At 36.8% G+C, this 12,147-nt stretch overlaps 1 protein-coding gene across 1 annotated transcript in view; it reads left to right on the plus strand.

The window, feature by feature from the left end:
- The window catches only part of PAX5 (paired box 5), a 328,377-nt gene extending 318,403 nt beyond the window's left edge, over positions 1-9,974 (plus strand). Inside the window, exon 10 of the mRNA XM_031937170.1 lies at positions 7,314-9,974. Coding sequence (XP_031793030.1) covers positions 7,314-7,390 — 77 coding nt within the window. The 3' untranslated portion in view covers positions 7,391-9,974. The remainder of the gene's footprint in view (positions 1-7,313) is intronic.
- Positions 9,975-12,147: the final 2,173 nt, after the last annotated feature.

Genomic DNA, 12,147 nt, shown 5'->3' on the forward strand with positions numbered 1-12,147 from the left:
TACTCATTGGTTCATAGGTTTTATGAAACCATCTCTAGTAGAGGACCCTGGAGTAAGGAAGAACTGAGTTCAAATTCTGCCTCAGATACCAATACTGTGACATTAAGCAAGTTAATTAACTTCTGCCTATCTTAGTTTCTTCAATTGGAAAATGAGATAATAGTAACTCATAGTTCCAGAGTAGTTGTGAAGATCAAGTGAGTTATTCAAAAAGCACTTAATACAATCCTGATATATAGTGGGCATATCATAAATGTTTGCGTCCTGACTTCCTTCATCATTGTAATAGAATTTTTACCTTTCTTCAATCATTTTTGGGCTCTGAGAGTCATTTGCTTTTTCACTCTGAGCAATACTGAGACACCTCCTCAGTTGTTTTCACTTGGATAGGAATCTTGCAGAGATTTGTAATTGTCCTTTTGCTTTTTCTTTTTGTATTTAAATCTTCATTCCCTTTGTAGAGGTTTGAGGCAACCTGGCAGAGTGGATAGAATGGAAGAGAGAATAGTAGTCAGAAGGTTGGGGTTTAAACTCTGCCTCTCTCACTTACTAGCTACATGCCCTGGGCAAATCATTTAACTAATTTTACCCACAGTTTAAGCATCTGGAAAATAGATACAACAATATCTAAAGTACCTACTTCATTATTGTGATTATTGTGAAACTCAAGTAAGATAATGTATACAGAGCACTTGGTCAACTTTAAAGCATCATATAAATGTCCTCTATTATAGTAGGAACCAAGATCACAGAAGCATAGATTTAGAGATAGGAAGGACTTTAGGGATTATCTGACCTAATTCTTATTCCACATGTTGAAAATGATGCCTAGAGAAGATGACTTGTCCAATGTCTCCCATTTAGTAATTGTGAGATCCAGAATTTGAACCCAAAATTCTGACTCCAAATCCAGTGCTGTTTTTTGCTATCCTATGTTGCCTCCCATTCCACCTGCCTAATGTGTTTTAGTATGGTCTTTAAACATGTTCACATGGGCACTTCTTAATTATTGCTCAAATGGTGATAATGGGTGATGATGCTATCATTTTTTTAAAATGAAGGCATGTATGAGGGTAAAAATAATAGTCATTTCTGAGCTAGTATATTGGAATTGGATTCAAATGAATGAAAGAGGTTACTAGGAAATGGCAATTTCTAAGGTAGTATTTATAATGTCTATACTCAGTTGAAATGAAACCATCCATTGATTTGGGGGATAAGTGGAGAATGAGGAAAATTACCTAACTGGAACAGACACTCTTCTGGCTTCTAATTTTCTTTGTCATATAAGAAAAGGGAACTATACTAACCAGAAAACTTAGAAGAATATCTTCTTTACCCTGAATTACCCCAGGCATCTGTCACCTTTATCTTTGATGAGTGGGGTGAGAGGAGACGAACAATGGAATCCCAGAAGTAAATGGGGATCACCTAGTTAAACTAGGACCTCCATTTCACCCTTACCTCCAGAGCATTCCTGATAGGTAATCAGATAATAGTCAAGCTGAATATCATATTGACTTCATCTCTTCCTCAATATTTTAGCCTGTGAAATTATCTTAAATTTTTATTTATCTATAGCAGTGTTGTTGAATATGTGTAGTGTATGTGTGTATGTGTTTGTGCGCATTAACCAATCAGAGGGTGGAAATTGAGGTCACATTATGCTCTCACTAAAATAGGCAATTGGATATTTGTTTCCAACATAACCATATCTATCAATATCTACCAATCTTTCCTATTTCTGTTTGGGCATCAATTTCTCAAGGTAATAATACTCATAGGAGCAATCTCTAAGTGCCATTGGGAAAATTCCTCTGCCCTTCCCTCACCCAACTTACCTACCTTTTCTCCCCCAAATCATGTTATGGCTATTGCAGGGGCCCCTCAGTGTATAGGCTTTGAGTGACTCTCCAGCAATGGTACAACTTCACCTTTTCATTTAGAGTAGGACAGACTGAGTCTTACAGAATAAGCAAGCATCTTTGGGCTGTGATTTGGATGGCAGATTTCATTACATTATCTTTTCCTTAAAATCCTTCCATTTAACAAACTTCCCTATTTCTGGTAAAGACTACCATTCTAATTAGTCATATTCAGACTCATGGTGTCATCATTAATATTTCTCTCACTTCAATTCCATAAGTTGCCAAAGCTCATTCCTACCTTCATGATGTTTCATGTCCATTTTCTTCCTCTAATTACACAGGTACTGTTCTTGTTCAGGCCCTCTTCACTTCTTATTGACTATTTCAATAGCCTTTTTGGGGGGAGGAGGGATGGAGACAATCAGGGTTAAGTGACTTTCTGTGGTTCACAGTTATTAAGTATCTGAGGCTGAATTTGAATTCAGGAAAGGGATCTTCTTAACTTCAGTTCTAGCAGTCTATGCACTATACCACCTAGCTATCCAACACTGGAAATTTAACAATCTCCTAAGCTGGTTTGATCTGCCTCCAGCATACTCCTCCATACCTTCCTTATTAAAATTTATATCATTTAAATTATAAATCTTATCAGACTATACTAGATTTTATTCTCATTTTCTGCATCTCATCATCGATTATAATCAATTAACAGTAAACATTTATTAAAAGCTTAGTACATACCAAAGAACATAATTAAATGCTAGGGATACAAAGAAAAATAGAAACACAAGAACAGCCCCTGCCCTCAAGGAGCTACTTTTTAATAGAGAAGACCACATGTAGATAAGTAGTTACACAGAAAAGAAATAATCAATATAATTAAAGAGCATGCCTTATTTTTCTCGTATCTTGTTCCATACCTAGTTCAGGGCCTTGGATGTAGCAAGGGTTGGCAATAACTTTTAGCCTAGTTGAAGTTAGATATTAAAAATAATGTTTATTGATGAGGTATGTAATCAAAAACTGAAGACCACTGGTCTGTAGTACTAACTGACCATGTATAGGTTTTTACACTTATTATCATCACCAAATTATATTTAACTTACTAATCTAGCCTGTTGAGATACTTTTGGATCTGGATTCCATCATCTAACATGGTGACTATCTTTCCCAGATTTTTGTAATGCAATTTTGTACTGAATACTTTATAATCATATCTTGTAGGCCTTCATTTAAGTCACTGATTTTTTAAATAGCTATTAGAACAAGACAAAGAATAACTGTGGTTATTCTGTGGTTCTGTAACAGAACCTCCCTGGAGGCTCTACTAATCAATCTACTAATCAATATCCTTAGGCTTTGATCTTTCAACCAACTAGTTCTAATCTTTCAGTGGTGTCAATCTTTTTAGTTTGTAGAAGAACTCTACTCAACATCTCTCTACCATTTATAAGTATATCATGAAAAATCACAATAAAATTTGGATACTTCCACTTTCTTTTTGTCTTTGCTATTTAGTGGCATTATCCATTCTTTAATTTTCTTATCCCCAACATAGAATGAAAAGTTCTTTTTCTCATCCTTAATGAGTCATACAGCCATCTTGTTTGGGATTTGAGAATTTTTTATATTCTTCTTACATAGAACTATAACTAAGGTGGAGCAACTAGAGTTTTTCCAGCGTGTTGAAGTTTATAGTCATTGACATTACTTATATTCCTTCTGAAGCATAGAAACAAATTGTATTTAATACCTATCCAGCAAAGATAATTAACTAAAATTGGAAGGCTGCAAATAAAAGACTTCTTTCTGGAAGCCATATTCTAGGCGAGCACCTCTACAAATTAGTTCCATCCTTCTCTTTCCCTATCACTGTCCTGGACATTAACTGCCACAGTAGTAACTTCACAGTATACCCTGGTATCTGTCTCTTCCACATGAGGTCTTGTTTCTCTGTTTCTCTTCCCTCCACTCAGCCAAATTTGTGTTAAACAGTGGATATAAGGTTACAGTTTCTGTCACTTGCTCTAGTCACATTTTGCAAAATTTGCCCTGGGTGTCAAAATTGCTAGCACTAACTGTTCTTTTATGACCATGATATCCTTTTTTATTTGTCCTCAATACCCTGCCTCTGCTTCTGTTTCTTGGTTGATTAACAAATTTCCTCAGCTTCTATTTCCATCTCTTTAAATACCTTTTACCTTTATTTTTCCTCAGATTTATCTTTTTAAATATCCAGATTTTTATCTGTGCACACATTGTATTACTTTAGTAGGACATAAAGTCATCGTCACCACAAATGATTTAATTTGTGTCTTTGAATCCCCTATATCTAGCCTAATCCTTTACACCTCGTAGACACCTAACCTAATCCCCCTGAACATAATAGTCACTTGAAAATGTTTGTTAAATTGATTTTAATATTTTCCTTGAGAGTACCCCCATTCTTCATGAACCTGAACTAGAATATTAAACTGTGCTACTTTTATTATCCTGAAATCAAGGGAGGAAGGAAAAAAGGAAAGGAGAGAGGGACGGAGGGAGGGAGGGAAGGAGGAAGGGAGAGGAGGGAAGTGAGAGAGAGAGGAAGGAAGGAAGGAAGGAAAGAAGGAAGGGAGGGAGGGAAGGAGAGAAGGGGGGAGGGAAGAGAAAGGGAGAGAAGAAGGAAGAAAGAGAGGAAAGGGAGGGATGGAGGGAAAAAGGGGTCGCTTTTTTCCCCCCAACAAACTCTAAAATCACTTGGGTCACTTCTTCCCACAGTTGCTATCATTTCAAATTTTACAACTATTTCCTCTTTTCTGGTCAGAAGAATGCCTAGAATAACATCTGCCTTTTTGTCATGCAGGCATTCATTCAACAAAGATAAGATTTAAAGCTGAATGAGACAATAGAGGTTATTTGGTACAACTATGTTATTTTATAAGTAAAGAAACTGAGGGCAAGTGACTAATACAGGGGTTACACGGGTTAATAAAATCTGAAATTTGAGCCAAGATCACTATGTTGCATATACCAGATTCCCATGTTCCTAAAGCCAAACAAATGAGATTTGCCTTTGATGATTTTCTATATTTCTTTAGTGCAGAAATTTTTCATTTGCTATTCAGACTGCTTTATCCATTTACAGATAGTACAAATCATTTATTGTTATCATCATTACTATCATGATCATTATCATCAAGTGATAAAGGTATTTTAGTGTCTAATATTATAATAGGAATAAAAAAAAAAAGCACAGAGAACCACTCTGGGCCTCTTGGATTGGATTGACTATATAGAAAAGGAAATCTGTGGAATTATTATTATCATTTTAACACTTTATACTATGCTTTTCCACATAGAGGTGTAGATAAAGCTGAATGAATTAGAATCTCCAAACAATAATGATAATTTTAACAAATTTCTGTAATTATCTAAATCCAACATTGATAGTCTAGGCAAAAAAGCCAAATAAAACTAAACTGGTTTATGGGTCAAAAAGGTAAACTTTTTTACTGGTACTAAACTGTTAATAAATTTAAAAATATTCTAGAGAATCTTTTTTTCTTCAATGTGAATATTTTCTCTACTTGTATAGATACCAATCTCTGAATGCCCCAGTAGACAGTTTCATTAGTTTCTGTGGCCAAGAATAGCATTATCCATTGATCAAAGATATAACCAGTCACCAGTCTTGTGATGATGAGTTTTTTGAAACCTTTGCAAAAATTTAGAATTGTAAGGTACCTTAGAGAGCATCTAGACTAATCCCTTCATTTTACACATGAGCAAACTAAGGCCTTGGAGTTTAGATTCACCCACAGTGACATGACCATAGTAGTAAGTGGCAGACCTGGGATCCAAGCATGAGTCCTCAGACTACATACATATCCAGAATACTTCTCAGAGTCTTTTTCTAGGTCCATCCTGTATCTGCCATAGTTTCCAATCTATTGGCCTTTGACAATCCAGGCTTGCCTCTGTGTCATATTGGAACACCAGAGTAGGACAAAAGTGGAAGAAAATTGCTTTTAGTTCAGTGAAGAGAAAAAAAAAAGTGACCTAACATTCCAGAGAACCAAAGCCAATATTATAGTGAATGAAATCATTGAATTAAGAAGCTTAAGATTACTACTCTCAGTGGAGTATTCTGTGATGGGAGATAGCTTTGCAATGAGTATGTTGATGGATAAACTCATCTGGTTAGTGTTTGATTTACTGTGGGTGGAATTAAGTGGACTGACAGTGAAGGGTAGCTAAAGCACTGTTCTTCCTGAAGTGAAATTCAATTTAAGACAAGTTGCTTTTGACTTCATCCAAACAGTGTTAGTTACAGAGGTAACAAAAGAATCTTATATTTTATCTTAAAAGTCTTCCAGCATAGATTCACAGGACAGCACTATGTTATGGTTCTAGTGGATATATAAAATGAAATCCTCTTTATAAATCCTCTTTATTGTCTTTTGCTGCTGCCTTGAGTATCTGAGTTTGAATGGAGGAAGATGGAAGGCAATGAAGGCCTTGACTAAGAGTAAGAAGACAAGGAGGAGAGTAAAGAGGAAAAGAAGTAAAGTAGGAAGGAAAACAAGGAAGGAAGGAGAGAAAAAAGAAGGAAAGGAGGAAGGGAAGAAGAGCGGAAGAAGGAAAGGGAGAAAGAAATAAGAGAGTGAGGAAGGGAAGGAAGGAATGAAAGAGAGAAGGAAAGAAGAAAGGACAGGAGGGAGGGAAGAAGAGAGGGAAGAAGGAAAGGAAGGGAGAAAGGGAAGAAGGGAGGAAAAAAAGGAAGGAAAAGAGGGAGGGAAGGAGAGAGGGAAGAAGGAAAGGAAAGGAAGGAGAAAGTAGGGAAGGAAGGAAGGAAGAGCAGAAATGATAACGAAGGACAGATTAGAATGACCCCAATCTCTCTGGAAGAAATATAGAGAGAATATCCAGAAAATTATGTTCTTATATAAATAGAATCAATGCGGACATTTGTGGTAACAATATTACAAGTTCATAACACACAAGGACTCAGACTAAAGTTCTCAGGCTTATGGTAAAGTTTGAGAAAGGAAGAGAAGAAGGAAGGAAGGAAAGAAGGAAAAAAGAAAGGAAGGAAGGAAGGAAGGAAGGAAGGAAGGAAGGAAGGAAGGAAGGAAGGAAGGAAGGAAGGAAGGAAAGAAGGAAGGAAGGAAGGAAAGAAGGAAGGAAGGAAAGGAAGGAAGGAAGGAAGGAAGGAAGGAAAGAAGAGAGGAAGGGAGGAAATAATGATTTATTAAACATTTACTATGTGCCAGGCATTGTTCTAAGTGCTTTATGATTATTGTCTTATTTGATCCTCACAACACTCCTGGGAGGTCAGACAGCTAGTATTTGAGTCTAGACTTGAGTTCAGGATGTCCTAACTCCCAGTCTGGCACTCCCACCCTTTAGAGTACCTCTCTGACCTTTGCACAATCCTTCCTCATGGCCTCTTTTCTCTTGCAGGCTCTCCTTACTATTACAGTGCAGCTGCCAGAGGAGCAGCTCCTCCTGCGGCTGCCACCGCCTATGACCGCCATTGACCCAGGAGCGAAGAAATCCAAGCACTTACTACACATATCATTCAGGACTATAGCGTCTGAATCACTGAGACATATCCATGCCAACCAGACTGCACAAGGAAGGACAAGAGAATAGCCAATAAGATTCCACCGATTCAACAAAATGTTATACTTTACAAGGGGCAAACTGATGTGGGGTTGGTGGTTTGGTTTTTTTCTCTCTCTCTTGCTTTCTTGCTTTCCCCCCCTTCTTTCATTGTTGTTGTTGGGTTTTGTTTGTTTGCTTCTAAGATGAAATCAATGAGATTTTACTCATGTTGACTGGGTCTCAGAAAACCAACCAACCGAAAACCAGTTATGCTGACATTCCTCCCTGTTCACAGGACAGTCTGTTCTTGGGAGCGGGCCAGTCGCCTCCAGTTTTCTCCAGGTACATCCGAGGAAGAGTCAAACAAATGTATTCTTGGGCAGAGCTTTTTTCCTGGAAGACCCTGAGGTGGGCATCTCAGCATCATCTGCCTAACTCACCCTTGGCTTTTGTTTGGGGTGGTTGGTCAAGAAAGATTGCTCTTTTCTGCTGAAAGCAGCATTGATGTAAATACGCCTTGCTTTTTGTGTGTGTTGCGAAGAGAGTGGCTAAGTATACACTGTAAATGCTTTTACACATGGCGAGCTCAGAATGCATTGACAAGTGCATTTTGAAACTGGTGCACTGAGTCAGAATTTAGTAAGCTTTAACCGACCTTGAGCCAACCAGGTGGTATTTTCTTTGTGGTCATCCTTTGGCCTGAAGTGATTTTTTTTGTTTGTTTGTTTGTGCAGTATCCATAGGAGAGGCCTTGGGTAGGAGAACATGCTGTTTAGAGGCATGGAACACAAGGACAAGTAAAACCCTTGGACAGGTTGTGACATTTTGCAGCTTTCTATCAATTCATCTTTCTTTGTAACCATCCTGAATACCCTGGAAATACATTTTTCTAGTTTCAAGCAGTGCTAACTTTAAGGAAGGATTTCTTAGTCAGCTTCTGACATGCTGTATGTAAATCTAAATAGGCAGGTGAAAACTCACTGATTTTCTAAAAGAAAAAGGAAAGAAAACAATCTCAGCATGATGAGCTGCCATGTTAATAGCCTGAGTCATACTTGGCTTCACCCCGCCATTCATCATACATTACAGATTACGTTTTCCAAATCATGGAAATTTGGAGAACTTAATTTTTGGTGATTTCCTGAGCTACTCTTTGGAAACCAAGATATCTTCCCCAATATTATATTGTTAGAGTCAGAAAATGTTTTACTGGGGGGGGATGTTTGACCTCTTACCCCCAGGAAAACAAGCCCATTAGTGCAGAAATAATATTTTGTTTAATGTCCCATTCTCTTTAGGAAAAAAAAAGAACAAAAATGAGTAGCTCAAAAATGCTTCAACAATTCAATTCAACAAACATTTTTAAGCACCTAATCTGTGCAGGAGCACCAGACTAGGTGCTAAGAGACACAACAATAAAAATAAGACACTGTCCCTGCCCTCAAGGAATTTATAATCTTGACGGGGAGATAAAGCATGTACATATATAAATAAAATACAAATTAGATTATGATCAATGTGTAGGCAAGGTCCAAACAAGGTTCTGTGATTCAAGGAGGGAGAGGTCATTTCCTTCTGATGGGATCAGGGAAGATTCTTCATAGTACCTATGCTAGATCTTAAAGAAAGGGAAATATTTCAACAAATGGAGATAAAGTTGAGATGGGAGAAGGAATTCATTTTAGGACTAAAGGACTAGTGTAAGCCAATGCATAAAAGTGGGAAAGGGCAAGAATAGGTTGAAGAATGGTACAGATTGAGATAAAGCTGGAAAGATAAATTACACTAAATTACAGGGAGTCTTGAATGCCCAGACTTTACTTGGTAGATAATGTTAAATTACTCAATGTGATTGATCAGGGAAGTGATGTGATCAGAGACTTCTACTCAGAGGAATAGCTAAGGCACATTTGAATCATCATCAATACTCTTAACCCACATAACCGGTACTTTTTTATTTCCCCAAAGGGACATCTAGGTTCAACTTGTTTACTCAATTATCAATTAGAATTGCATTATCATCTTGGACAATGTCAGCAAAGAGTCTGATAAAATGAATGAATGGATGTGCTTCTCACCCCTGCTAAATGAAAGACAAATTAGGATCAGTTAGTTCCTTAATTCATTCAGTAAATATTTATTGAGAAATTCCTATGTACTTGGTACTATAATAGTAGGCGCTGACATGGGAAAGGAGAGATCATATGAAGAAAGATATGGTGGTCCCTGTCCTTATTTAGCTAGACAGAAAAACATGTTGAATGAAGTATTTAAAGAAAAATACAAAGACTATACTCAGAAACTAAAATAGGATATAGGGAATAAGTGCTTTGGGAGTCAGGAAATCACTGTAAACTGTAGGGCAAAGAGGGCTTCACAGAGGTTGTGGGACTTGAATCATGTCTTGAAAGATGGCTAGAATTTAGAAGTAAAAGATTACTCTGAACAATGGTGTTAGTTGGCCAATTGTTTTAGTCATGTCCAACTCTTTGTCATCCCGCTTGGAATTTTCTTGACAAAGATACTAGAATGGTTTGCCATTTCCTTCTCCAGTTCATTTTACAGATGAGGAAACTGAGGCAAACAGAGTTAAATTAGTTGCCCAGTATCACACAGCTAGTGAGTATCTGAGATGGGATTTGAACTCAGGAAGATGAAACTTCCTGAACCCAAGCCCAGTATTCTATCCACTGCACCATTTAGTTACCCATCTGAGCAATGGAACAAAGGATAAATGAAGGGACAAAGATTGAATATTTAGTATGGCATGTTGAAAGGACCATTAGGTGAACAGGTACGTAAATGCAATTATCAATTCAAACCCTTGTGTGTTATTTCCAAGAGGGCCTACTGAATTCCTGAAAACAAAGCCTCATTGCATTCTGATTTCATTTTCTAGTATTGTAAAACCTTTCTAATTTAGTATGAAGGAGGAAGACGATTCCTTTATCGAAATATGGGACAGTACTTGAAAAAAGAATTTATTCTAATCAAGGAATAGTTCCACTGTGCATCCCCATGTCTTAGGTTTCATGTGAGGGCCAAGGGCTGCCACTATTTTCTTCCACCATCCTAGAAGCACAGAAAAACAGATTTCTGGGGAAGAGGGCAGATAGAGAGTAGATGAGATTCCAAATTAATACAGATTTCAAATCTGAATTATTTCAATTTACTTATTTATACATATCTGCTCAGCAGAAACTATTGTGGAACACAGAATTCAAAATCAAAGACATTATAAAGCAAGGGGTATCTGTTTATATATCTGTTTAAAGTTTACAAAGAGTCCTCACATAGGTAGTACTTGGGTCATTGTAGGGATGTAATTTCTCTGTTATAAAGATCTCATTATTTATGATCTTAACTGAAAAGACAAGGTCACTGTACTGAGAGGAGCTGAAATCTATATTGCTGCCCTGACAAGGCAAATGTCTTATTAATTTCATAGGATAAGGATATATTGCCATTTCACAACTGTTACGCATTTGGTACAATTCAGAAATTAGAAAACCATGGCACTGAAGTTGCCAATTGCAATCAAAGGATTCATATATAGGTAAACTAAATATAGAGATCATGCCATTATGTTTGATGATTTTAACATTCTTCCATTCAGCTGCTCTGACCAGTTATTGATTAAGTAGGTAGTCAATCTAATTAGGTAATAAAATAATATGAATACTGATCCTGGAGTCAGATGGACCTGTGTTCAAATATGACTTGAGACACTTGACACTTAACTAGCTGTGTGACCCTGAGCAAGTCACTTAAGCTCAATTGCATTGCCCCCCCCAAAAAAAATATGAGTAAACTGTGTATGAATGTTGATTTGTTTTTAATGATCTGACCCCATCAGATTGCAAAGTACATAGCTGTTATTGTACTTGAAAACTTTGGCCTGATCAACATAAAATTGGGGAATTCACCACTGAGAAAAGGCCACAAACTGCTTTTGTGATAGCAACGATTATGAAGAATACAAGTACCATAGATATTATTATTAAGATTCATCCTATGGATGTAAATATACTTACAGGCAAATTCTATGTTATATGTGCAATGGGCCACTTCTAGAATATAAATAAAATGGACATACCTACCTATTTTGATTATATATAGCAGCACAGGACACATTTTGAGACAACTGAATTAGAAAATAGCAATCAAAGACACTTTTAAGAATGTGTAAAAAGTAACCCTCTTCAGAGTGTATTTGTTAACTTAATGAACAGGCCACCAAACCATTACTATTGATGCTTTTGCTATATCTTCTTCAGTCAGTAGAATATGACATTATTCCTTGCTTGTAATCTATCACACAATGCCGGATTATACTGGGCAGTAGCTCAGGCTAACTCTGCTCTATAATTACATTTGTATCAATCAGCTATGAAGTAACAAAATGAGAAAAAAAATATCAGGGATGTCCAGCATAAGCCTATGTATCTAGAAAAGACATACCTGTGTTTTTTCATTGGAATAGATGGGACATACAAAGCATTCCTTCTCACTGTACAACAAAGTTCTTTTGAATATATTTTGATATGGAATTAGTGATTGACAGGGTTCTAATCCTAATGATCATTTTGGAAACAGAGTAGAGGAACAGATCTGGACCTACAATTTCATTGAGATGGGGAACTCCTCTCTTGTTTAAGAAATGGAACAATTCACATCATTTATAATCTTT

This window comes from Sarcophilus harrisii, chromosome 1, assembly GCF_902635505.1.
Source record: "Sarcophilus harrisii chromosome 1, mSarHar1.11, whole genome shotgun sequence".
Lineage (NCBI taxonomy): Eukaryota > Metazoa > Chordata > Mammalia > Dasyuromorphia > Dasyuridae > Sarcophilus > Sarcophilus harrisii.